Consider the following 26566-nt stretch of genomic DNA (forward strand, 5'->3'; position numbering starts at 1 on the left):
TTCCCTGCTGAGCAGAGAGCCCAATGTGGGTCTCAATCCCAGGACCCTGGGATCATGACCTGAGCTGAAGGCAGAGGCTTAACACACTGAGCCACCCCAGCACCCCCAAAAGGATTTTTTTAAAGAAAGGTATTGTTAGGATAAACTAGTTTAAAAACATTAAAAGAGGAAAGAGTAAAGTTAAAAGAAATTAGAATAAGAAGAAAATTTAAAAATTTAATTAACTTTGGAAGACCAAAGAATCATGGAGAGAAAGCCATGAATTCCATGCTTTGCTTTCCCTTCCTCTGGAGTTCCTCTGTTCTCCTTGATCAGTGAGCTTGGTCTTGGCTGGATGTCCTCGCTAATATTCTGGGGGAGGGGCCTGTTATAGTGATTCTTAAGTGTCTCTGCCCAAGGCAGAATCGTACCACCCTTGCCAGGGGCTGGGCTAAGTAATTTGTTTGGGTTTGCTCTCCGGAGCTTTTGTTCCCTGAACGCTTTCCATAGAGTTCTAGAGGACAGAATGAAAATGACAGCCTCCCAATCTCTGGCCTGGAGGAGCCAAGAGCTCAGGGCCCTACTCCTCAGTGTACCCTCAGAGAAAAGTGCTGAATCACTCCCATCTCCCTGGTCTCTGGCCATGCTCCAAGCTCACCTGGCCTGTGACCAAGCGTTTCTGTCTCTGACACACAGACCTGTTTGAAGTCTCTAAACTCAGCAGATTCTTGCCTCCAGAGAAGGAAGGTTAGTCTCCCCGGATCTGCCATTTGTGGGGTCCCTGCTCAAAAAATTGTCATCTGACTGTGCCACAGATCACAGTTTCAGGTAACCCCAAGCTGAGAGCTCACTCCTTGGCTCCGTCTCTGTAGTTGGCTTCCCCGCTCTTCACTCTACTCTGAGAGTAGAGTGTCTGCTACTCTCAGACACCCCTGATCCTTCTGTGACCCCACGGGACCTGAGACTATGCTGTCTGCATGAGGGCTCCACCCCTGCTTAGCCTCTGGAGCAATGTTCCTCAGGGGAGCAGACATTTAAAAGTTCTGATTTTGGGCTCTGTTGCTCTGCCACTTGCCAGGAGCCAGCCCCTCCCTGCGTGGTCCATCTTCCTGTCGCTTTGGATTCACTTCTTCGCAAGTCCTACCTTTCAGAAAGTGGTCAATTTTCTGTTTCTAGAATTGCTGCTCTTCTCTTCCATCTCCTGCTGGAATTGTAGGTGTTTGGAATGGTTTGATACCTACCCAGCTGAACTCCTGCTGTCTGATGTCATCTCAGCCTGCTACTCCTCTGCCAACTTGACTCCTCCCCCTCCTGTCTTTTCTATTTATTAACTAGTTAAGCCAGTACAAAGTAGATCTCATCCTGAAAAAAAATTCTATAGTATTCAGTGGTTTAATTTAAATATGAAAGCAACTTATTAGTAAACCTGTATTCAACAAGATTTTACAGTCCAACAAGAAAATGCAAGGAGCATTTTATTAACGCCTCAATGACTACAGATTTCATATGGAATAAAGAACTCTAGTACTAGGCTCATTAAATAAAGATCAGCAGAAGTCCAGTACTTGCTTTGTAAATTCACTAAGACTCATGCTATGCAGTCAATATTGAATCATGTTTGTTTCCTTTACTGCATCAAGCAGAGGATCTTATATAGTTGTAGTGAGGAGTCAGTTGCATAAATGAATGAATAATTAAGTGAATGAATGAATGAATGAATGACTATTATGTTTGAGAGAAAATAGCTGTAATGGCAGAAAAAGCCCTATGAAATAGTCAGATGCCATCAAAGATAATGTTTTCTTATCTCCCTTTCATTTAATTTTAACCTTCACAGGGGAATTTTTCCATTTTATGGTAACTAAGCAACCTGTTATTTTGAATCACTTAGTGCAGGCTTTGCACACTATGGATGCTCAATAAATCCATTTTGATTAATGAGCAATTTATAACAACACCAGTGAAGACTGTTTTCCAATCCTGATGGAAGAGAATAGATGATCTCTGATAATAAGGACACAGTCAGTTGTTTCATGCCAGGATAGTGCAGGTCTTGCACACCTCTATTCAATTTGATAATGTGCTTACTGGACTGTGGTCAACCTGAAATGAAAATGTCCTCTCGTGAATAATCCCCCACAACCCACAACACCTCCCCCAACATCCTGAAATAGGTAGAAGTGTGAGGGTGAGTCTGTAACTTATTTATACCAAAATATTTTTTTTTCAAAATGGTGGAGCCTTCTTAATTCTAATGCCAAAATTTTGAAATTAAAATAATTCAGACTGGACCAGGGCTAATGTTTATCTTAGCTAAGCAAGTGGGTAGTGTCAATATGATTTCTGTGGGTATGTTTAACTCATTTAAGAGAGCAAACTATTTTTAAGCCCCTTGGAAGCATTCTTTTACATACAAATACTGGCTGAGCTGATAAGAACCCTTTATCAAATAGCAATTATTTATTTGGCATTTGCTCTGTGTTCAGTCATGTCTTAGCCATTTATCAAAGTAGTAAATTGTAAATTGGTGACCCAGTATTGGTTTATAGAGGGAGCAAAGAGAGAAAACTAGGACAGCAGTCCCTGCAGAGAAATCCTGGTAACATAACTGTTTCCTTCATCCATATAGACAGCTTACCAATTTGAAAATGTAATCATTTCTGTTTGTTCAAATTGGTAGAAGTTGGCTATCTTTAAGAAACAGCATTCTAAACAAAAAGAGAATTATACGTTTCCATCAAATCAATTTCACCAGTCCCGTGTATAGATAACATGAACTGTAGAATAATAAGATATCTAAAAATATAATAAACTTTTATGAAGTGATGATGTAGGGGTAGGTGTGTAATAGGTTTTTTATTATGTCATTTATGGTATCCTATAGAACAGTGTCAGAATATGAATAAAAATGGGGGTAAACATTCATAAACTCATGCTTAGGACTGCCTGGGTGGCTCAGTCAGTTAAGTGTCAGACTCCTGCTTTTGACCCAGGTGATGATTTCTGGGTCGTAGAATCAAGCCTTGAATCAGGCTCCACATGGGGTGTGGGGTCTGGTTGGGATTATTTCTCTTTCTCTCCCTCCACCCCTCTTCTTGCTGTCTCATCTCTGAAAAAAAAAAAAAAACAACAAAACAAAAACTAAACAAACAAATAAATAAGTAAAAATAAAAAATAAATTTATGCCCACCAAATTCAAATGGGGCCTCCACCCATGTGACACAGTGGTTTCACTCTACTATACTTTCCTCAAAGTTCAGGTACTTTTTCCTGCCTTGTGTCTCACTCTCAGCAGACAGCTTCATATTCTCATTCATAATAAAAGTCAAGCCATGAGATGAAACTGTGCTGACATCCTCCACCAAGTCTACAAATGCAGTTCCCCTGCAGCCTTCTCTTGCCTGTGCCTTCTGTTAAAGTGGAGGGGTTTTCCTTCTAGTAAGTACCTTTCCTGTGCCTTCTCAGGAGTGTGACCCTTTCAAGTCATTCGTGCTTTACCCTGATTTTTAACTGTCCTTCCACTGGATCATTCCCTTAACATTTAAATCTGCCTAAGACTTTTTCATATAAAAAACAGAAACAACAATAACAGCTATCAATGAAAGCAATAAATAAACAATAACTGAAAAGTCCCCTAACTCCCTTTAACTCCTTAGCTTCTCTCCATCCCTCCACATTCTCAGTACGTTAATTTTTTTCCTTTCCTTCCATGTCTCTGCCTACTTTAGTTGGGTTTCCATTCCTCACTGCTCTTTCCAAATGTACTTCCTAAAGGTACCAATGACCTTAATATCACAAAATTGAGAGGACATTTCTCAGCAGCATTCCACAAGTTAGTGACACCTTGTCTTCCCTTTGATGTCTAAGGACAATTTTCATCTTATTGAACTGTTCCCTCTCTATGCTGACCACTGACATTTTTCTGTATGGCTTTAAAAGTTTGGAGTTCCTTAGGTTCAGACAAAGTCCTTCCTATTCTTTTTTTTTTTTTTTCTCTTCCTAAATTATTCCATCCATAGTATGGTTTCTGTTACTATCAACAAGATTCCCCAGTTTTTCCCTCTGGTCTATACTGCTTCTCTCAATTCCAGCCTCATCCATTTTTCCTTCCTTCCTTCCTTCCATCCATCCATCCATCCATCCATCCATCCAACCATCCTCCACTGAATATCTCTACCTGTATGTCTCAAAGGTGCTTTAACCCTAACATGGCCAAGATTAAACTCCTATCTTTATCTTCAAACTTGTTCTTCATGCACAGATCCTTATCTCAGTGAATGAATTAATTATTCATCTGACTGCAGAAAATTGTCTTTCTCGCCATCTCTGTTTCCATTGATTCTTATATTCAATCAGTCACTAGGTCTTGTGATTTTTAACAGCCGTAAGTGTTAAGATGAAGTTAATTCTATAACTTATACTCTATCCCTAATTAAACCTCCAATCTCCCTGTTTCTCTACCATTACCAACTACTCTTAGAGATTGTTTTAATAATAAAATATTGTCTTATTTTCCTTCCTTGAATTTACTGTTTATGATGCAGCCAAAATAATCTCAGAAATCACAAATCTGATTACATCTCTCCTCTGTTAAAACCTTTTAGTGACTTGTCATTGTTTTTAGAAAAATGACCCAGATTCCTAATAAGGTTCAGAATGCCCTGAATGATGTCTTCTTTCCCTTTCTTCCTTTCTTTGTCTCTTTCTCTCTCTTTCTTTTCCTTCCTTCTTTCCTCCCTCCCTTCCTCCTTTTCTTTATTTCTTTCTTCTTTGTTCCTTCCTTCCTTCCTCTCTCTCTTTCCTTCTCTTTCTCTCTCTCTCTTTCCCTCCCTCCCTTTTTCCTTTCTTCCTTTCCATTTTTAGACTTATTTTTTCATCAGTTTCTACCTTCCCATACTGGCCATCTTTAATTCCTTTTAGTTCTTTAACACGGGCAATCTCCTTCCTACCTAATCCAATGTCTGCTCCTACTGTCCCTTTTCCTTCTCTTTCCTCCAAGTAGACAATAGGTATTCTCCCTCAGGGAAAAATCCTTTGTAGGCACACACACACACACTCATGCCCCAGACTAAGTATATGGAGGCCTATGTTTTCTCCTCTTTAGCACCTTCTAATTTTACTTTCTTCTATAGTCCTTGCTTTGATTGCCATCATGGAATTATTTTGAGGTTATTTATTTTAGTATCTGTTTTGGTTATTTATCTGATAAAGTTAAAAATCTTGCTTGTCTGTTTAGCATTGTAATACCATTGTAATCAGAGCTTCTAACAAAACCACTGCCACATAAAATGTACTAAGTAAACATTAATGAAAAAAATAATAGCTACTGTTATCAAATACTTACTTTGTGAATCTTAATTTGTTCAATCTTAAGCAAATATATATGAAGTAGCTAGTATTCTCATTCCCATTTTACAGATAAGGGAAACAAGTCACAGAAAAGTTCAAAGTTTGCTAGAAAATGGCAACTCTGGAATTTGAATACAGGATATTCAGCTCTGGAGACCATATTCTTAACCACGCTCACAGTTCATTAATTGATTACTTAATTACTTAATCATGCAATTTTGACATTCTTTTGAATTTGCCAGAATAAGTCTTGAATTTTTCCTTTCAAACAAAATAGGCAGAGTTGGAGACTTTTTTAGTGTTTTGTGATAAATCTATATCATGCCCATGTGTGAAGTAGTACTAGAGGATGTTCTAATCAATTTAAAATAAGTGGATGTATTGGAGACAACCAAAAGTGAAAACAAGTGAATAATTAAGTAATAATGATAAATTCAAAGAATATACTCATCCATAATCATTAATATTTTCAAATAATATCTAATTATTCAAATTTTCATAATGGCATGTAGTTGCCATTCAATAAATATCTATTGAATGAATAGATGTATATTTATCATTTGACACATATTTAGTTGAAAATATTATTATGTGTATGTGCATAGGAAGAAAAGACCTGAAAGGTATTATATTAATTGTATATACTATCTCTGGATCCTAAGATTACATGTTATTTCTGTCTTCGTCTTCATACTTTTTTGTATTGTCCAAATTTTCTACAGTAAACACATACTGCTTTTATAATTAGAAAATAATTAAAAATAACTTAGTCATCTAGAAAGTTAAAATAGATCATGTCAAAACAGTTTGCATTTATCTTATTAATGTTAAATATATAGGTGATCTCCCTCTTTGAAGAAAGAAAGAGAATAGGCTAAGGATAGATAATATGTCTAAAATACTGAAACTTCCTGAAATAAACCTTCATCTATCTACTAAGGACACAGGTTTTAACCTCCATTTTTGCTTATACTTCAGAATATTCTAATTTAGATTATCTTGTTTGGTTTACTGATTGAACACTTCACAAGAATTATTCTCAGTGCTCCTAATAGAAGCAAATCACAGTTCATGGGAATTTACAGTTGAAATGGGAATTTCAGCCCATTCTAATGATTAAGTTGTTATTTCATTTATTTCATGGACTCACTCTTATTTTGTTCTGTTTAGCAGTTGCTACATACAGCTCTAAGTTGGAAATAACATTATACTGAAAATATAATCTTAAAGAAATCTTGCATAATGCTCCTAGTCTCATATTTAACCTGTTTAGCTCCCTACACTGTCTAGACATATCAGATACATCAACTGGTAAACTCACTAATTCATTTTATATTCTTTTCCATAGATGCTGTATTATTAATGTAACATACTAAAATGACTAGTTTTCTCTTTAGATACTCCTACACTCTTAATTAAGGTACATTAGCAAAATTAACTAACACCCAGCTACAGTCACATTATACATTTAGAAAGTAACAATTTTATATTACTATATTTTATTCTAGATTTTATTCAGTGTATCACATTTCATATTTATATTAGAATACACATATTGAAGAAACTCACAATAGAATGTTTTTTCATGGGTATCTCAGGTGATTAATAAAAAATGAAAAGACAAAATAGCTTATTCTCTGCTATTATTTTTGGGAATTAAGAGACTAGGTTTGGCTAGTTAAAAAAAATAGAGAATTAAAAGTATTTTCATTATTTAAAGTCCACCAAGAATTAATGCAAAAAATATTTCTAGATCTCTCATTTCATCACATTTATCACCATCTTTTATTGCAATTGAGGAAACTGAGTCAAAATAGATGAATAGTTTATTGAAAGAGATGATAATTAAAAAACAAATCTGTCATTGAGAAATCTCTGTGACTCTTTGTATTAATTCATAGCTCTTCCTTCAGTGTTCCATCCTACCATTTAGAACTTCTTTAATGAGATTATTGATTCATTCATTTGTTCCTCAGCTATTTATTGAGGACTTACTATTTTCCAGGCCCTTGGGTATATGAGACACAAAGAAAAATAAGACATTAGACGTAAAGTAATAGGAGAGGTTTTATCTACAATATATTGCAAAGCAAAAGCTTAAAGCATTCTAGGTACCTATTGAGTCAATAGGGCTCAAATAGACTGTTACCGCATCCAGAATTATATATTTTACTGCCAAACTTGGCCACATTTGTTCTCTGTGGGATATTCTATTCTGCTATTTATGCACAGAAGCCAGAGAAAGAACTGTAGGTGCCATTTAATCACAGAGGTTTTTCTACACCTTTCATTTCTTATAGAATCATTGAAATCACTACTGAATAGTCATCTACTGTCTTCTGTGTCTCTTTCCTGTGAATAGAGGAAATGAGAAGAGAATAACAGAATGCTAAAAACTGCTGTAAACAAGTCAAGAGCAGTGAACTAGCTAGCATTTCTTTCCTTAGAAAATTTAAGTCACAGGCAAGTATGAGAATCCTGGATCATCATTTTAACAGAAGCATACTTTGATTACTCTAACCAAATGTGGAAAGGAGGGATTTGTCTAAATTCTGAAACAGCAGCATAGAAGTCTTTCTAAACCTATGAACTCATTTAAAATCTTTTCATTGTTTTCCCTAGGAAAACCTGTTATATTGGCGTTCTTATTCTTTAGTATAGTATCATAGTTTTTAATATTGCTACTAATAAAATGCTTATATTTTCTTCTAGTAGCCAGTTAAATATAAATTTATCACTACATACTTACATAGGACTTATTACAATAGGTTCTCATTATAAAATTGAATAAATTATTTTGTTAATTTTGTTCAAATATGTACAAAGTAAAATAAGTGAAAGTGAATTATTTTATTGAATCTTACCTATCAGGGTAACTATTGTTAACATTCTGGTTTCTTTCTTTCCTGGGTTTTGTTTGTTTGTTTGTGTGTTTGTTTTTTGCTGTGCATAGCTTTTATACAAATCTGTATGAATATCTGTTTTACATATGTAGACATGTATTATTTTGCTTTTTAAATTATGATTTTTCTGATTATGAAAGTATAACATGACCTGTCAACTCAGCAAGGTCTGTCAGGTTTATTTTAAAGTGATCCTTCCCTTATTTTCCATTGCACCAAAAACAATGATGAGAGATAAAATATAAAATGAGAAAATTACAAATTCTAGCTGTGCTGAAAAGAAAGAAAGAAAGAAGATATCCTATCCTTAATTAGATCAGAAACACAAAGTAGAAATTGGAAACTAAATGATAGTCTACCTGGTGACTGGGCTCAGAAATGGGCAGGATCCAGAGGAAGACTGCATCCTTCAGGGTAATGGAATCTAAAAGAGGTCCACTTCAAATGGGAGCCAGGGATCAGGCCTACTGCTAAAAATGTACAGCTGGGGTGTTAAATTTCCAGACAATAAAAACAAGGAAGATAGAGACTTATGATCATAGAGTAAGTAAAGTGGGTCTAAAAACTAAAGAGACAAAGATAATTAATGACTTTCGATTTCTTTTTTTGTTGTTGCAAATGTTTTTAGTAAAAATTTTAAGAGAAACCAGTAAAAATTAGAAACACAATTTATTCTCCCAAGCTAGTAATGGAAAATAAGAGAATAAAGAAATATTTATTAATTAAAATGTCCTTAAATCTGGGAAAAAAGAAGTGAAGCCAGCAGTAAGTGTGGCAAACCAAAACCACAAAATAGAAAATAATTAATAAAAGACAAAGATGATCATTTTTGATGCAATTTTTAAAAATCATGTTTTTTTCCAGGAGTCAAGCATAAATAAAAAATGACACAATGGGGTTAAAAAACAAAAGATCAAGTGAAACAACCTAAAGAGAGATATTAACACAGTAGCATCAATCAAAATATAATTGAAAGTTAAAAACATTAAAAGAGATAAAGAGGTATACTGTGTAACAATTAAAGTCTAAAACACAATGTAGCAAGAAGTATAAAGTCAGGGGCGCCTGGGTGGCTCAGTGGGTTAAGCCTCTGCCTTCGGCTCAGGTCATGATCTCAGGGTCCTGGGATCAAGTCTTGCATCAGGCTCTCTGCTCAGCAGGAGGCCTGCTTCCTCCTTTCTCTCTCTCTCTCTGCCTACTTGTGATCTCCCTCTGTCAAATAAATAAATAAAATCTTAAAAAAAAAAAAGAGGTATAAAGTCACAAAATTTTTCACACATTTTTAACGTACAACATCGCCTTGAAATATTAAAAGGCAAAACTGATATGATTTCAATGACAAACTGAAATCCACAGTTTGTGTAAGATTTTAATATATCATAATTCACTGAAAATGAAATTGAAGAAATTTAAGAATATACTTTAAAAAATGAAAAAAAATTAAGAAACATAACATAAGAATATACTGTGTTGAATGATACAACTAACAATCATGAGTTAATAGACATATCTTAGAAACAGGTATCCATCAATAGAGAATACATGTATTCTTTTCACACATACGTAAAGCACTTAGAAAAACTACTTACTAGATCACAGAGGCAGTCTTAATATATCAGATAATCAAGTCCTAATCTCCGGTTTAATTTATGAAATTATGAATTAACAATAAATAATAGTACATTATATCATACTTGAAAAAGTCTTTTTTCTATATTGGGTGGCTTATGAACGACCAATGTATGTGTGTAGTTCTGAATTAAAACCTATAATACAATGCATAATTTTATAAGGGGAATATTAATCATTTCCTCCATTTTGCCTGACCCAATTGTGCCTACTTCCTCACCACCTTCACTTTAACAATACTAACAGCTCAGTATATATACGTTAGGATACAAGCAAAGCAAAGCATATATATGTATATACATATGGGTTTTATTTCTTTTTACTAAAATGGAATCATGCCGTACCTATTAGTTTGCAACTTTATTTTTTTCTTTCATTGTAGCCATTCATATTGATTATAGTTGTCTGTGAGCAAGTCTGTCCTTTTTGCTGTTGCTAATTAAATGGAGAAACTGGCTGGTCTTCCCCAGGCAGTTACAGTTTTAAAGGGCCATCATGCATAAATTTTGGTGGACAAAGGAAGGGCTGGGATTTTACTAACATTACCAGGGTTTCCCCATTCCCCTTATCTCATCTCCTTTTTCACCTTGCACACAATGACTGAAAGACTAAAGGGGAAAAGGAGAGATTGGGATATGGTATATGACAAATTTCATGACAATGCTAATTTCAATTTGCCATGGCCGAGCAAACTAAAAAGGTAGTTTATTGTCTAAAAAAATTTTTTAAAGACAATTGAGTGGAAAATAATAAGAGGTACGTTCATCAGCTGCATAATAAATTTGATAAGAAGTTTGTTCTCAACAGTGAAAAGAGAATCAATGAAAATTATTTGCTTAAAATTAAAATTAAATATCCCCAAAAAACATTTTAAAACTTTTTTTTAGCAGGATCCAAACTTATAATTTAAACTTATGCAGCACCCTTTGACTTTTCTATTAATAATATTGAGTCAGGGAACTTATTTAACTTGGGTAGACATAATTTTGAAGCTGAAATTATTTTATGTCAAAATCAATTTTCCTAAAAACAATGAAATAATTTTGTCAATGTGGATGAAAACACTAAAGGAAAATAATGTTTTGCTACTCAATTCAGTTATTTGAAAACTTTTAGGTTTAGAACAACTTTGTTTACAGTCGAATCTACTTTTCCAACTGTAATTTTACAAAATTTAAATAGAGTTCAGGTACCAATCATGAAAGTTTACTGCCTGAATTCACATGCTAAAAGTGTAAATTATACTTCAGATTATGAAGACTTAGTACACAAAAAAGGAATGTAAAGTATTTTATTAGTAATTGAAATGACATTTTGGATAAATTGAGTTAAATGATATATTATTAAAATTAATTTCATTGGGGTGCCTGGGTGGCTCAGTCATTAAGCGGCTGCTTTTGGCTCAGGTCATGAGCCCAGCATCCTGGAATCGAGTCCTGCATTGGGCTCCGTGCTCAGTGGGAAGCCTGCTTCTCCCTCTCCTACTCCCCATGTTTTTGTTCCCTCTCTCACTATCTCTTTCTCTCTCTGGCAAATAAATAAATAAAATTAATTTTGTCTATTTAAAAAAATTTTAAATGGGGCTACTAACAAATTTAAAATCCCATATATGGCTCATTTTATATTTCTCTTAGATAATGCTAGTGTAGAGAAATAGACTGATTCAGTCTTTCCTTTAGCATGGTTGATATTAGTGTTTTTTTATTAGCTGGTAGAAAGTTTCCTTTTAGTTTCATAATCTCTTATTGGTACTGCCAAACTATTTTTTAGGATTGTTGCCAAATTTGAGGAAACCTCTGTTTCATATCTAAGCTATAGGATTTGGAAGAACTTTCCATGTACGATCTTCTATACATATCAAATATTTTTGGCACATAAATATTTCTAGGCCACATTCATATCACAATATCACTCATATTGTAGTAGTGCTCTAAATCTTATAGTCACACACCAGGTGGGTTGGCTCAAGAGGTGACAGGAAAATTTCTAGAAGCCATTTTAACATCTGGACTATACAAGGAAGTGACTTCAACCTTGCAAATATGTCCCACTAAATCCAAAGCACATGTATCCTCAACTCATCTTCCCCTTAGCCAGATTCCAAAAATGTCTGCAGCCATTTTAATACTACCAAAACCAAAGAGAACTATGATAGCAAGAAAACTGGAGTTGGAAAAAATTTGAAGAGATCTTAACTTACTGCAATTAAAATTTTTTACTTTTCATAAAATTCACAAAGACATTTCCAGGGACCCTCCCAGCTCCTTGGAACAGGCCCATGAAAGTTTAGGATCCTGAAATTTAAACTTCAGCATTTGCCTCTGAGTGTGAAACATTTATTTTACAAAAAGAAAAGCCTTAAATATTTTCCTACGTATTATTTTTCTCATTCAACAGTATTTTAGAGCACCTCCCAGTCAGTGGGTATCACTATAATTTATTTTTTTAAAGGTTGCATAATATTTCATGGTATTATGTATCGTGATTTATTCCACCTCTATTGATGAGTGTTCACTTCATTTTGTATTATTTTTCCGCTGTTAACAAAAGAGCAACAAACATCATTGTACTTATTTTATATGGAGGTACTTTTATTTCTATGATATGAATTTCAATGTGAATCACATTTAAGGAACATCCTACTACTTTCCCTGAACATTCCCTTTAATGTCTGTTGATGTGGTCCAATTGTTACTAGAACTCCCTTTCATTGTCAAAAGTATCCTTGTTAGGATAATAATTGTGTGCATACCCTAATGAAAGGATATGTATATTTTAATATATTTAATATCATTGGGCACTTTTTATGTGCCGTACATTGCTTTAAGCACTTTACATGTATCTCATTTAGTTTCTACAGATACACTATTATTATTTTACAAATTAGGAAACTGAAGCACAGAGAAATTAAGTAACTTAACCCAAGTTCACATTTCTAGTAGTGTGGAGTCATGATTTAAAGCCCATAGTGTAGGGTGACTAACCAAGCCCCAGGACTGAAGGAGTTCCCAGGACGCAGGACTTCCAGGTTTAAAACTGAGAAAGAACCTAACAAACCAAGGTAAGATGTCTGTGCTATCAAGAGGCAATGATCTTAACGATGTTGCTTTCCAAAATGGCTGTATCCATTTCTTTTGCCATCTGAGAGTAGCTTTTTCGCCGCACAAATATCCTGTTGATATTTAGTCTCTAACATAACTCCCAATTGTCCCACCTCCTAGTATCTATGCCCTTGTATAATCCCCTCCCCTTGTAGGTGGACTGGACCTAATGACATGCTTCTAGTGAATGGAATATGGCTAAAATAATAGGTGTCGTTTCCAAGATCAGATTACAAAAAAGCTCTGGCTTCCGTCTTGCTAGTTTTCTTTTGCTCCCTGGCATACTCACTCTGATAGAAGCCACTGTCCCATTGTGAGCCTCTGTGGAGAGACTTACATGGCAAGGAACTGAGGGAAGCTTCTAGTCAACAGACAGTGAGAAACTAAGGCCAACAGTTCATGAAAATTGAGTGCTGCCAACAACCATGAGAGGGAAGCCCACTGCTTCCAGTCAAACATCAGATGAAACCACAGACCCAGCTCACATCTTAATAACCATCATCTCTGTTTTTGTTGGGGGATAGTTTTTCTATAAATACTTAATGTAATGACTGATATACCTGATTTTATTACTTTCATTTTATGTATATACATGCACACATGCACACACATGGTAGTTACAAACCAAAATCTACAATAGCTAGATGCACAAAAAAATAGATAAATAAAGAGAAAGAGAAAGAAACCCAAAAATAACACTAAAGAAAAACATGAACCACTAGGAAAGAGACTAAGAAAAGGGAAGAGAAAAGAATTATAAAAGCAATCAGATAACAATTAACAAAATGGCAACAAATACATACAAATCAGTAAATACTTTAAATGTAAATGGACTAAATGCTTCCATCAAATGATATAGGATGGCTGAATGGTTAAACAAACAAACAAGACCCATCTCTATGCTCCCTGTAAGAAATCACTTCAGATCTTTTTTTTTTAAATTAAATTAATTTATTTTCAGCATAACAGTATTCATTATTTTTTCACTACACCCAGTGCTCCATGCAATCCGTGCCCTCTATAATACCCACCACATGGTACCCCAACCTCCCACCCACCCCCCGCCACTTCAAATCCCTCAGATTGTTTTTCAGAGTCCATAGTCTCTAATGATTCACCTCCCCTTTCAATTTACCCCAACTCCCTTCTCCTCTCTAAATCCCCATGTCCTCCATGCTATTTGTTATGCTCCAGAAATAAGCGAAACCATATGATAATTGACTCTCTCTGCTTGACTTATTTCACTCAGCATAATCTCTTCGAGTCAAGTCCATGTTGCTATAAAAGTTGGGTATTCATTCTTTCTGATGGAGGCACACACAAACTGAAGTAAAGGCAAGGAGAAAACTGCTGGTGGGAATGTCAACTTGTGTAGCCACTATGGAAAATGATAGGGAGGTTCCTCAAAGAATTAAAAATAGAACCATCATGCAATCCAGCAATTCCACTTAGGATGTTGTACAAAGAGAATGAAAATATATGCACCTCTCCATTCATTGTAGCATTATTTACAATAAGTGTGAGTCTATAAATGAATTGATAACAATATATGGTGAGAATTCAGAAATAGACTTACTGTGAGGATCATCTCATAATATGTAGAAATATCAAATCACTTCAATGTATACCTAAAACTGACAAGATATTGTATGTCAGCTCGGCTTCAATTTAAAACAATATGGCAGGATTTCAGATTAGGTTTGTCTGATTTCAAAGCTCAGGTTTGTTGTTTATGATCCATGCAGTGCTTGATATTTCCTCCATGAATATCCTATTCAAACTGAACTCTTGTTTATCCCACAATTGTGTCCAATTCTTTCCATCTCTCTATCTTTTGCTGATCATACCTTGAACTCTTGGAATGCCCTTCCCACTCATTTCTTCATGTATGAATCATACTAATCTGTCAGAGACCTGCTTAGTCACCACCTCTGCCTTGACACTTTTCTTGAGTCCCCAGCCAGAAGTAATCTCAGTTCTACTTGTCAGCTATATAGGAATTAGCATGGCCTCTGGTGCACTTTAGCTGCTCAGTACATGCTAGTAAATGATGTTAAAATTCTACTCTGTAACATTGCATATGAATTATTTTGTATTCATAGAATACTTTTCTTTTAAAAGCTCAAGTAAGCTAGAAGATTTTTTTTTCTTAGCTTGTTATTTTAGAGGAAGTGGACAGTCATAACGCATAATTTAATGTGTAGTAAGAGAAGCTGACTAGAAGATAAGTCTCATTTCAGTCTGAAATTGCAAGTATATTTAGTAATTTTCTCTTAAGCAGCTTTTGCCCACCTCATGTCCTTTTTCATCAGCAATGTTTTGTAGCTGCAGGTGTAAAATGTAGGTTGACCATGTAAAACTGTCTTGAATACAGGCTGTCGTTTCACAAATTCACTGGATAATTGGTATTTTCAAAAATAATATAATAAAAGATATTTAAAATATGCTTCTCATTTGGATTTTCTCCAAAAGGGACCATAGAATTACAAAAACCAGATCACTTTTCTCTATGTAATTAAGGGCATTTTTGATGGTTACCACTGGCATACAGGTTTTGCTTTATTCACTTTATTTCATTTAGTATTTTTAAAGGCATTGAGCTAAGAACTATGAAGGGGATAAGGGAAATATAAGTGTCTGCAAAAATATAACCTAGTCTGGAAGAGATAATGAACAATGCAAGGTAGTATAAAATTAAATTATCAGTGTAATGATATAGATCATGGATTCAGAAGATGGAGACAGTTATAATATTTTCTAAATAATTTAGTACTTGATTACCTGCTGTCCTGTACTATGTATTAAATTACATATAAGATACATTCAAAAGGCATTTGCCTTACAGTCTGCATAAAGTACCCCTCAATTTTTCTGACTTTGATGGAAAGGTAGTCAACAGGGCCAGCCCTTGCAAGTGAATCATTCCTCAGGGGATCATCTCTTATTCCTGGAGTTAAATTCTATCTCTACCAGTTTGTGTTAATAGCCAAAAGATACTTTTCTCAAATTCTATCCAAATACACAGTCTTTACTCTAGATGTATTATCTGCAAAGCATTATTATTATTATTATTATTATTATTATTATTTAGTTCTCTTTTTCCCTCTGGCTTTTCTTTCCTCTTCTATGTTTTATTTTAATTCTGAGGATATTTGGTTTATAGGGAAAAATAAAACCCATATTATGTACCTGTTAATATGCTAGATATTTTTCATATATATTCTCTCATTTTATTCACACACATAAACAGTAACTTTCTTCTAGACAATTATTAATCATTCTCATTTTTAAAGTTAAAAAACTGATGTCCAGAGAGGTTAAATAAATTGTCTAACATTGAGCAGGCAAGTTGTCCTCAGACTTCAGCATCTGGTATTAGAATGTAATTTGGATGCTTTTTTAAATTAATATGTACTAACAGACAAAGAATTAAGTTTAATGTTGTATATCTTGTGCTAACAAAAGTTGAGTAACAGGTAGCACAGAACTGAAGATGAGAAAGGTAATGGAACAAAATACCGTGAATGAGAGTCAGAGACATGGAAACGGACTCATGAAGACTTCAGATACTGGAATTATCAGGCACAGATTTTAAAAAACCAAAAACTATGCTTGTTATTTTCTACTAAATAAAAGCAAGCTTGAAATTGCTAAAAAAAAAAAAAAAAAAAAAAAAAAAAAAACCTGAAAAACGCCAAATGATGACATTGTACATTTGAAAAAGAACCAAATAGAAATTTTAGAATTGTGAAGTGTACGTGAAATTATGAAAATGATTTTACAGTAGACTAGACACTGCTGAGGAAAGAGCCAATAAACTGGAAAATGAGTATGAAAAAGCTACTCAGAATACAACACAGAGAGACAACAATGAGAACTACAAAAGAGAGAATAAAGAAAGAGAACAATGTCTTTAACATTATTTCACTGGAGTTCAATAAACATTAGCTACTATTAGTATGTCACTTCATGCTTAAACATTCTCAATATTTCTCATTGCCTACAAATTAAATATAAACTAATATACTATAAAACTCCCTAGTACTTATTTAAACTTATCTCCAACTTTTTCCTAACATAAAATAATGGCTTTGTCTATGCTCTTTTCACCTCCATGCCCTTCCTTATGTTTTATATTCCATCTCAGCTTTCTTGCCTGAAAATGGAAACCTTTCACAGCTCTCTCTTCTTTCATAGCCACGGTCTGTTGATTGCTTCTCCTCTTGCTGTCTCATCATGTTTTCTTTATCTGTTATCAGGTCTCAAATGATATTACATTACACTTTTTCTACATGTCTGATGTCACACTTGACTATATACTTCTTAAGAGCATAGATTTTTAAAAATTTTATTAAACTTTATTTTTTAAAGAAGTTTTAGGTTCCCAGAAAAATCAAGCAGAAGGTATACAGGTTTCTCGTGTACCCTCCCCTCACAGGCACAGCTTTCCCCATTATCAACATTACCCACCATAGTGGTATACTTGTTACAATCAGTGACCCTACATTGACCCACCATTATCATCCAATGTCCATATAAATGATCCTAGGGTTCACTTTTGATGCTGTACTTTCTATGGGTTTGGACAAATGTACAATGACAATGTATCCACCACTATTGTTATCATACAGAATAGTTTTACTGCCCTACATGTCCTCTGTGCTCTACCTGTTCATCCTTCCCTACCTTTTACCCTCTGCCTAAAGGTTCTTTTTTTGCCTAGAATATAAAATAATACCTGACATATAGTTGCCCTTAAATGTTTTAAGATGTATGGTTGAATGAATGAAAGGAAGGTACAAGTTGGAGAGGATCAGGGCTACTTTTCATTGTCTTGTTGACTGATATTTTATCTCTGCTTCAGTATTTACTCATACTAATTCTAGTATAGTCAGAAGACCACCCAATTACTGTCTTTCAGAACTCTGGGTATTCTTGAGATGCTAATTCAAATCTCACCTTATCCATTAAACCTGAGTCAAGAGTGATCTCTGGTACTTTTAAGACTTATTTAATACATAATCTATTTAATTCAATATGTCACATTTGTATTTTTGTTTGTTTGTTTGTTTCATGAACCTGTGTCTGGACTGCCCAGTGTAACAGAATTATGTTTTTATATGGTGGGTAGAGTTTTCATCCATTCACTTTTTGTAAGCAAGAGGTGTCTTCATAAATTATTTCTTTTCACTTGGGATTGTAGACAATGGCCATGGAACAGAGAAAATTTACTAATCTATAAAGAATTCACAGTCTCAGTCTCTTTTGCACAATTTCAACTGCCTAGGACAGAAAATTATTGGGAACTAATTAAAAACAAGGAATTTTGTTTGTTTTTTAGATCTGAGCTTGCAATGCTTTCCATACAAAGCTGTAGAGGATTGCCAAATTGTCATTAAGATAATATATCTTTTATGTGCTAGCAAGAGTTATTTATGGTGTTTTTTCCCATTCTTTTCTAAGTATATTAAACACTCTAAAACTGCATCTTTTCTTGTCATTTTGTTATGATAAAAATTTAAGTTTTATGCAGGTTGCTGACTTTAAAGTCATCCCTTTATTCCTCCTCCAACTCTCAATACTAAACATAAGGAAGAGATTTAGTTTGTATAAGATGTGTTTATCTGGGTGTGATAGTTTTGTGTCAGTCTACATTATAAAACTATTGTTGACAAATGTCAGTGTTCTCAGGTTAATTCACTGGGATGCCTCTCAATAGTTGAGGGACTTCTGGGGAATGTGGTTTGAGGAGGCTTGAATTTGGATTTTATACCTCAGGGAGATGCAAAACTTCCACTTTAAAAAGATCAATAACCGGGGCGCCTGGGTGGCTCAGTGGTTAAGCCGCTGCCTTCAGCTCAGGTCATGATCTCAGGGTCCTGGGATCAAGTCCCGCATCGGGCTCTCTGCTCAGCAGGGAGCCTGCTTCCTCCTCTCTCTCTCTCTCTGCCTGCCTCTCTGCCTACTTGTGATTTCTCTCTGTCAAATGAATAAATAAAATCTTTAAAAAAAAAAATAAAAAGATCAATAACCATTTGAGAGATGATGGGGAAAACTAAGCCCATTCATATTAAAAAATCATATTCTTCTTAGGTAAGCTGAAGTTTTGGCCATTTGTATAATAATGACAGTCTTAATAGCTGTGTTGGGTGATCTATCATTGTGAATTGTATAATAATACTCTTCTTGAAATAATACTACAGGATATGATATTTACCATTCCAAAGGAAAGCAAAGCATTCAATAAACATTATCTTTAAAATATACTGCTGTGCATATTCCTCATTATGATCTTATAATTGATACCAGTTTTAAGTTAAAAACTCAATTCTTGTTCACTAAAGTAATTTCAAGTCTTAAATGGTAAACTGAGTGATTAGGTTTATGGCAGTTCTATTTTTATTCACAGATAATGCATCTGAGGTAGCAATTACTGCTCCAGGAAGTAGTAACCATAGAAACAGCTCAACAGGCCCAACACCTGACTGCTCACCTCCATCCCCTGACACTGCCCTCAAAAATATTGTTAAAGTTATTCGACCCCAGGTAAGTGCCCAGAATGACATCATCTACAGTAAAATATTTTGTTTTTTAATCATTGCATGTATACTACTTATATTGTAATGCTGGTCTCTTTTGTGCTATGTGAGTACATTTTTATATTAAAAGAAGGGACTTGGAGGAGGATGTTTCCTTCCTTGCAGTTAATGATACACATTGAAATCTATATTATTTTTGGAATAATGAATTTGTATATTACAGAAAAAAAAGTGAAACTTAGAAAAATGGCTATTTTACATCATTTTCCTCTCACATTTTAATAATTATCCTCCAATTACTTAGCTATTACATGTTTTCTGGGTTTTCCTGCTCCTTTTATCTTCACTTCGCTGGACATGCCAAATTATTTGTGATCATTTCTCTATCTTCCAACCCAAGATGTTTAGATAATTTTTAAAAAATTCTCTATTCCTTATGGTTTCCAACTAATTTTGTCTGTGTTTAATATTGCACCTCTCATTGCTCCTTATTTTTCTCCAGTGCTCACTTTCCTCTAGCTTGTCTCCCTCCATCTTTTGTTCTTTTTTCAATTTTTGTCACTTGTATGTATGGGTTTCTTTCTCTTCCCTCTTCTCTTTCACTTGGATTTCCCAGTAGGCGGTTTGCAGGCAAGCTTTAGAAATATCATTGGGACAAGCTGTTCTGTGATATTTCATTGAAAATAGCACTTATAAAGCTGTTTGCATTACATTTTTGCCAACAGATGGACTCAGAACATGGAATTGGTGGTGTTCTCAACCTGGCTCATTCTGAATGGGCCTCATAAAATCCAAGAGAGGGGGACTTTGGATCCAATCAATGCCATTCACCATCTACTTAGATATATAGTATGAACAAATTCTTTGAACCAATTTGTAAGACAAATGTCTCTTTTTAAGACTGTTTTGGTCTAGATGAGCAATGATTTGCTTAATATCTACCTTCTTCAATATGATTTATTTTAGTTTATTTTCATTATAATTATCCTCATGAATAAAATGGCATTTTAAATTCACATATTTCCTATAGTTTATAGAACACTTTCACATAAACTGTTTCACTTAACCTTCATTAATTTCAAGGGAATGTAATATTATAGTGTTATGGATAAGGATATTGACACTCCAAAGAGGCAAAATTGTGCAACTGATTCAATATTCCTTTTCCTTTTTTCTTAATGAAAGAGTTGTCTCCTCCTTTTCTTGGTTGTACAATATCTTTATGAGAATGAAACAGGTTCGTTTAGGCAAGGTAACATTTCACACAGTATCCAACTATGTGGAGAAGGAAATGTCTTCAAAGATCCCTTCTTTTTTTTTTTTTTCAGAAAAATTTGATCTAATTGTTTTGGTTCAAAAAATAAACTTCCCTAAAGCCAGATTTAGAGGCTAAATGTCACGTTTATCTTCCCTGGGTCTCTCATTATATGAAGGTGTTTCTGGTGTTACTGTGCAGCCATTACATTTTCAGCATTTTTAATTACTTGGGTAGGAGATTATCTTATGCATAAGTTAATGATATCCATTACTAGACACATTTATTTTTATATCAACATAAATTAATATAAATGAATTTAGTGATTTAATGGATAAAAAGCAGATTTTCTTTCTACATATTTGTAATCTTATCAACTCTAAGGGAGCTTACTCCATAAATTCTTCTTTGCATTCTCTACTCATTTTGTTTTGGTTAATTGAAAAAATAGTAGCAGTAGCCAGAAATTCCTTTTTGACTTGATTCCTTGATTCTGTCCATTAATAAATGTTTATGAAGCAACTGATTCCACCTTCCCTTTTTAGATTTAGGAAGGAAAAAATATGAAGTGAGAAAGTCAGGAAACTAGGGTGATGGTATTTAAATTTGAGCCAGTGCAACCTGAAGTATGTATGTAATAGAACAGTAGCAGCTAAGGTGTGTAGTTGGGAAAGAATATAACCTCAGCAGCTAAGGTGTATAGTTGGGAAAGAATATAACCTCAGTTGGACTACTGTTTCTTTCACCTCAGAGACTTTGGTGCTTTAGCTATTTCTTTTTATGAGTTCTGATCTTCTAGGCTCCCTATTCTCAGTAAAGAACAGGTAATAGAAAATTTAAGTAGAAGTAATTACAGGGAATATAAGCAGGATATGTGATTTCAAGAAAAGAATAAGAGACTAGAGGGTGTGGATGGAGGACAGCTAGATGGATAAAATAGTGGACTCCCTGGTGTGCTCTGTCAAGTAACAGGTCTGTCAGGGATGAAGCATTGTCAAGAGCTAACTATTCCAAAGAAAAGATAATTATTGGTTAGCTTATGTAAGCCCATATTTTGATCACAGGTTTAATCTTCTAAAGTGTCTGCTAATTCTGGCTTTATGTAGAAATGCAAGAAATGTGAAGTTAGATTGACTTGTGGTATTCAAACATTTTTTTCATTTACTAATTAGACATTAATAACATGGGTAAAATGTTTGTTTCACTCTTAAAACTGGGGATGAGCCTTGGAAAGAAACGTATAAGTACAACTCTAATCTATGAATTCACATTTATTTGCCCAAGTATTAGCAGATATGTTCTGTCTTACTGTGAGAAGAATGATCTGGAACAGATGTGAGATGAAAACGGAACTTTCATCTCATTCACCACAAATAGAGACTCCTTAGATAGAGCAAATTATGTTACTTCCTCTTTGCCTCAAGCATGCCTTTACCTAATTTACTTTCTATAACTCTACCTGCAAATGAAGAATATCCATTGTAACCAAGGAGTCCTTGCTGTCACAATGAGGTAGTCCTGACTAATATTGCATGTGCTTCTGATTAGTGTATTAATTACGTGGAAGCTACCAACTTGTGGTGCTTTGTTAAGTTTGATTTATTCAGCATATTTAACTCACTAAGTCACAGCTGTTAGTTCTGCATCTTGTGTTTGATCTTTTTACCTTTGCTTCTTTGGGCTCTTTCATGTCTTAAAATTCTCCAGATTGTGAAGCATTCTATTTTCTATTCACAGAGACTGAAATATTTTTATGCTACTGGTTATCTCTCCAGTATATTGATCCACAAGCCTGAGTTTCTCTGTTTAGATGAATTCACAAGGCTGGTTTATTTATTTATACTTGAAAATAAAATAACTTTGAAACTTGAAAAAGTACTTAAAAACACTTGAAAAAAAATAATGTCATTAAAAAAAATTAGGTAAGTTATTGATATACCAAGTTTTCTTCTTTCTACTAGTTAAACGCTAGTTGCACGAAGCCTTTTTTTTTTTTTTAATGTTTTCCTGGTGAAACATCTTTCCTTCTCCCTAATGGAAGAATAAAACACAATTTAGTTAATTTTGACCATTTGTATATGTAAGTGTAACCACCACTCAAAGCAAGATATTAAAACATTATTAACCCAGAAAGTTGCTTCATGCCTTTTTCCAATCAACTCTACCCAGTCCCACCTAAGAGGCAACTTCTGATTTTATCACCATAGATTAGGATTGTCTATTCTTAGACTTTATGTACATGGAATCCTAAAATGTGTGTTTGTTTTATGTAAGTCTGTGTCTGACTTCTTTCATTCAACATAATGTTTTTGGGATTCACTCATATTGTTCCTTTTTTGCTGAGAAGTATTCTCTTGGATCAATATAGTATAATTTGTTTATCCATTTTCCCATTGACTGATATTTGTGTTGTTTCCTGCTGTTTGCTATTTTCAATGAATATGCTGTCAGTACTCACATTTGCATCTTTTTATGGACATATATTTTTCATAGAGTTACAAAAGAATGGAATTGTTGGGTCATGAGTAGATGAATAAATAATTTTATAAGAAACTTCCCAAGAATTTTCCTGAGAAGTTGTTCCATTTTATAATCCCCAACAGAAATATATGAGTATTTTAGGTTCTCTCCATTCCATCAAACATTTGGTATATTAGACTTTTAAATTTTTATATTTTAGCCATTCGTATGGGTGTGAAAAGATTTCTCATTATGGTTTTAATTTTGCATTTTTCTGCTATTAATGTTGTACACCTTTTCCTGTGGTTATTGCCCATTCTTAGATCTTTTGAGGAGTAAGGAGTGCTTATGCAAGTCCATTAATGGGATTGTTTAATTTCCTACTTGTTGATTTGTAGTAATTCTCTATAAATTGTCTTGTAATTACTAACAATAAGGGTCCTTTATCAGGTTTATGTACTGCAAATATTTTTATTCACTCTGTGATTTTTTCCTAAATATTTTTAATGATGGCTTTGGTGAACAGAGTGTTTTAATTTTGGTGACTTACAATTTTTCAGTTTTTTTTCCTTTAATGGCTAGTGCTTTCTGTGTCTTGTCCAGGTTGTGAATATATATACCCATACATATATATATTTTTTAATAGAAGCTTTCTGGTTCTTGCTTTTACATTTAGTTCTATGATCCATCTCAAATTGTTGTATGGTGTGAGGTAGGAGTTAAGGTTCATTTTTTTTTTTTCCTACACAGAAGAAGACTTTCCTGTCCTCATTGAGTTAATACTTTAGTATTGTTTATTATTTTCACTTTCCAATTGTTTGTTCTGGGTATATATGAATGCAATTAAATTTTATATTATTCCTGTATCCTGCCACCTGGATAACTTTATTTAAAAGTTTTAGTAGTTTTTATTTTAAGTAAGCTTCTTAGAGTTCCTTCTGTCATTGAGAATAATAATGGTTTTACCTCTTTTCTAGTCTCTACACTTTTTATTTCTTTTTCTTACTGCTGTGACTGCAGCGCAGTGGTGTATAGAAGTGGTAAAACCAAAATCCTTGCCTTATTCTCTATCATTGAGGGAAAGCATTCAGCATTAAGCATAATATCAATTATAAACTTTTTGTATGTATCCTCCTACTCCTAGTTTGCTGAGTTTTCAGCATAAAAGGGTGTCGATATTTTTCAATTTTTTCTGTATATACTTAGATAATCATATCATTTTTTTCTTCTTTTGTTCTTGTTAATGTAATAAGTTACATTGTTTTATTTATAAATACCAATTCAACTTTACATTTCTGGGATAAATACCACTTGGTTATGATGTTTTTCCTTTTCCTACAGTATTTAATGCAAAAGACAATTTGGATAAAGCATCAGTGTTTGGAGAAATGGATTAGATCTAAGGGAGGTAAAGATGACTAATGATTTGAACCCAGTCGGCTGGGAATTTGAAATTATATCTATAGATCTAGGAAACACTAGTGCAGAAGTTCATTTTGGAGGGAGAAACATGCTAAATTTGGTTTTGTAAACATATTGAGTGTGGGGCATGATATGCAAATTGGAAATACTGGAGTGGAGCTCTGGTGAGAGAGTAGGGGCTTAAAGAAAAGATTTTATAGTCATTTATAGAATTTGATGGTGAAGGGAGATAGTACCAAAGATAGAATGCTGGGAAATATTTACACTTAAGGAATGTAATATTTGTTGAACACCTAATATAGATTTATTTTCATAATATTTTGGAATTGATTTTGTTTTAATATTATAGATGAAAAAATTGAGGACAAGAAAGTTGAAATAACTTCTTCACATATACTTCAGGAAGAAGATCTTAGCAAAAGAGAGAAAGAGCATTGAGAGATATAAAAGAGAAAAGACAAAAACATTACCATGAATATAAAGGGAGAAAAGAAGAAGAGATTTGTCAACATTTTCAAAACTTATAGATGATGAGGTAAAGGGAGACAAAAATGTCACTTTATTTGCTGATTTTGAGGGCAAAGTCCTTCAAGAATGCAATTTCCCCCAAGCAGAAATCAAACTTTGGTGTAGAGAATGGGAAAGAGGAAAGTAAAAGTTGATTGGAGAGACATGAGTGATGGGGATTGAAATATTAAATTTTATAATAGGAGGAGTGATTAAATGTAATTAGCTTCAAAGTTCAAACACTCTTGGCATTACTGGATACAGGAGATACTTTGGATAAGGGATCAGATAGTTGTTAGAGTACTGGATTCTTGAGCTGTGCCCTTGGTGGTAATTTTAGCCAGATGGGTTTTTCCACTTCTTTCTCCTATTTTGTGACACAAATCAAATGTAAAATAATGGAAGAAGATGAAAAAAGAGAAAGAGACTACTGTTAGCACAATATTCTAGAAATCATCCAAACATGAGCTTAATATTGAACATTATAATAACCTTTATATATATATATTATATATATATATATTTTAAAGATTTTATTTATTTATTTGACAGATAGAGCATAAGTAAGCAGAGAGGCAGGCAGAGAGAGAGGGGGAAGCAGGCTCCCTGCTGAGCAGAGAGCCTGATGCGGGGCTCGATCCCAGGACTCAGATCATGATCTGAGCTGAAGGCAGAGGCCCCACCCACTGAGCCACCCAGGTGCCCAAACATTATAATAACCTTTTAATGAATGTAGGCAGATGCTAATAGGAAGTCAACCTGAAAAATATGAAAGTTCTGATATTCTTGAGGTATTCCTGGTACTGTCCAGATCCTACCACATACTTTAAATCCTACTCTAACTCAACAGAATAAAATGACTTCAGACTGCATTCTTTTGCAGCTAAGGAGGGACCCTATCAAAAAGAAGCAATCAGGCCTATATAAGGGTAAAGAAAAGAAAGAGAAAAGTTAAGGGGCCAGTTCTCTGAAGAGAATAAGGGAGATAGATAATTTGAAGAAAGATAAACTGCTCCTGAATTCCTACCCACAACAGATTCTGTTTAGATCAGATGATAACTCAAAACTTAAAGAAAATAATATTTTGGATATTCTTCTGGATTTTGTGGATGCTTAATGAGCTAGTAATCAATTAAATTAATAACAAACCATACTATCTCTCCCTTCTATTATGGGGTTACATAAAATTCTTGCCAAATCTAGAATACCATTTTACTGGGCATTGTAGGGTTATAGAATACATATGCTAAATTTTAAAATTAGAATGAGAGTGGGTATGTAAAAAGCAGAGGCATGTAACTCAGAAAGAGTACAAAACATTGTATTGGGTTACTGCAAAAATAGTAAGGAATAAAAAGACCTTCAAAGAGATAATCTTTTAAAAATGTTTTTTATTATTAAGTATTGAGCCTTTTATTTTTA

The 26566-nt window shown here is 34.0% G+C and overlaps 1 protein-coding gene across 12 annotated transcripts in view; it reads left to right on the forward strand.

The window, feature by feature from the left end:
- The window catches only part of ANKS1B (ankyrin repeat and sterile alpha motif domain containing 1B), a 1094885-nt gene that overhangs the window by 430191 nt on the left and 638128 nt on the right, over nucleotides 1–26566 (forward strand). For all 12 annotated transcript variants that reach the window (XM_059402276.1, XM_059402278.1, XM_059402277.1 and 9 more), the window contains exon 11: nucleotides 19371–19507. In XM_059402276.1, coding sequence (XP_059258259.1) covers nucleotides 19371–19507 — 137 coding nt within the window. The remainder of the gene's footprint in view (nucleotides 1–19370; nucleotides 19508–26566) is intronic.

Source organism: Mustela nigripes, chromosome 6 (assembly GCF_022355385.1).
Source record: "Mustela nigripes isolate SB6536 chromosome 6, MUSNIG.SB6536, whole genome shotgun sequence".
Taxonomy (NCBI): Eukaryota; Metazoa; Chordata; class Mammalia; order Carnivora; family Mustelidae; genus Mustela; species Mustela nigripes.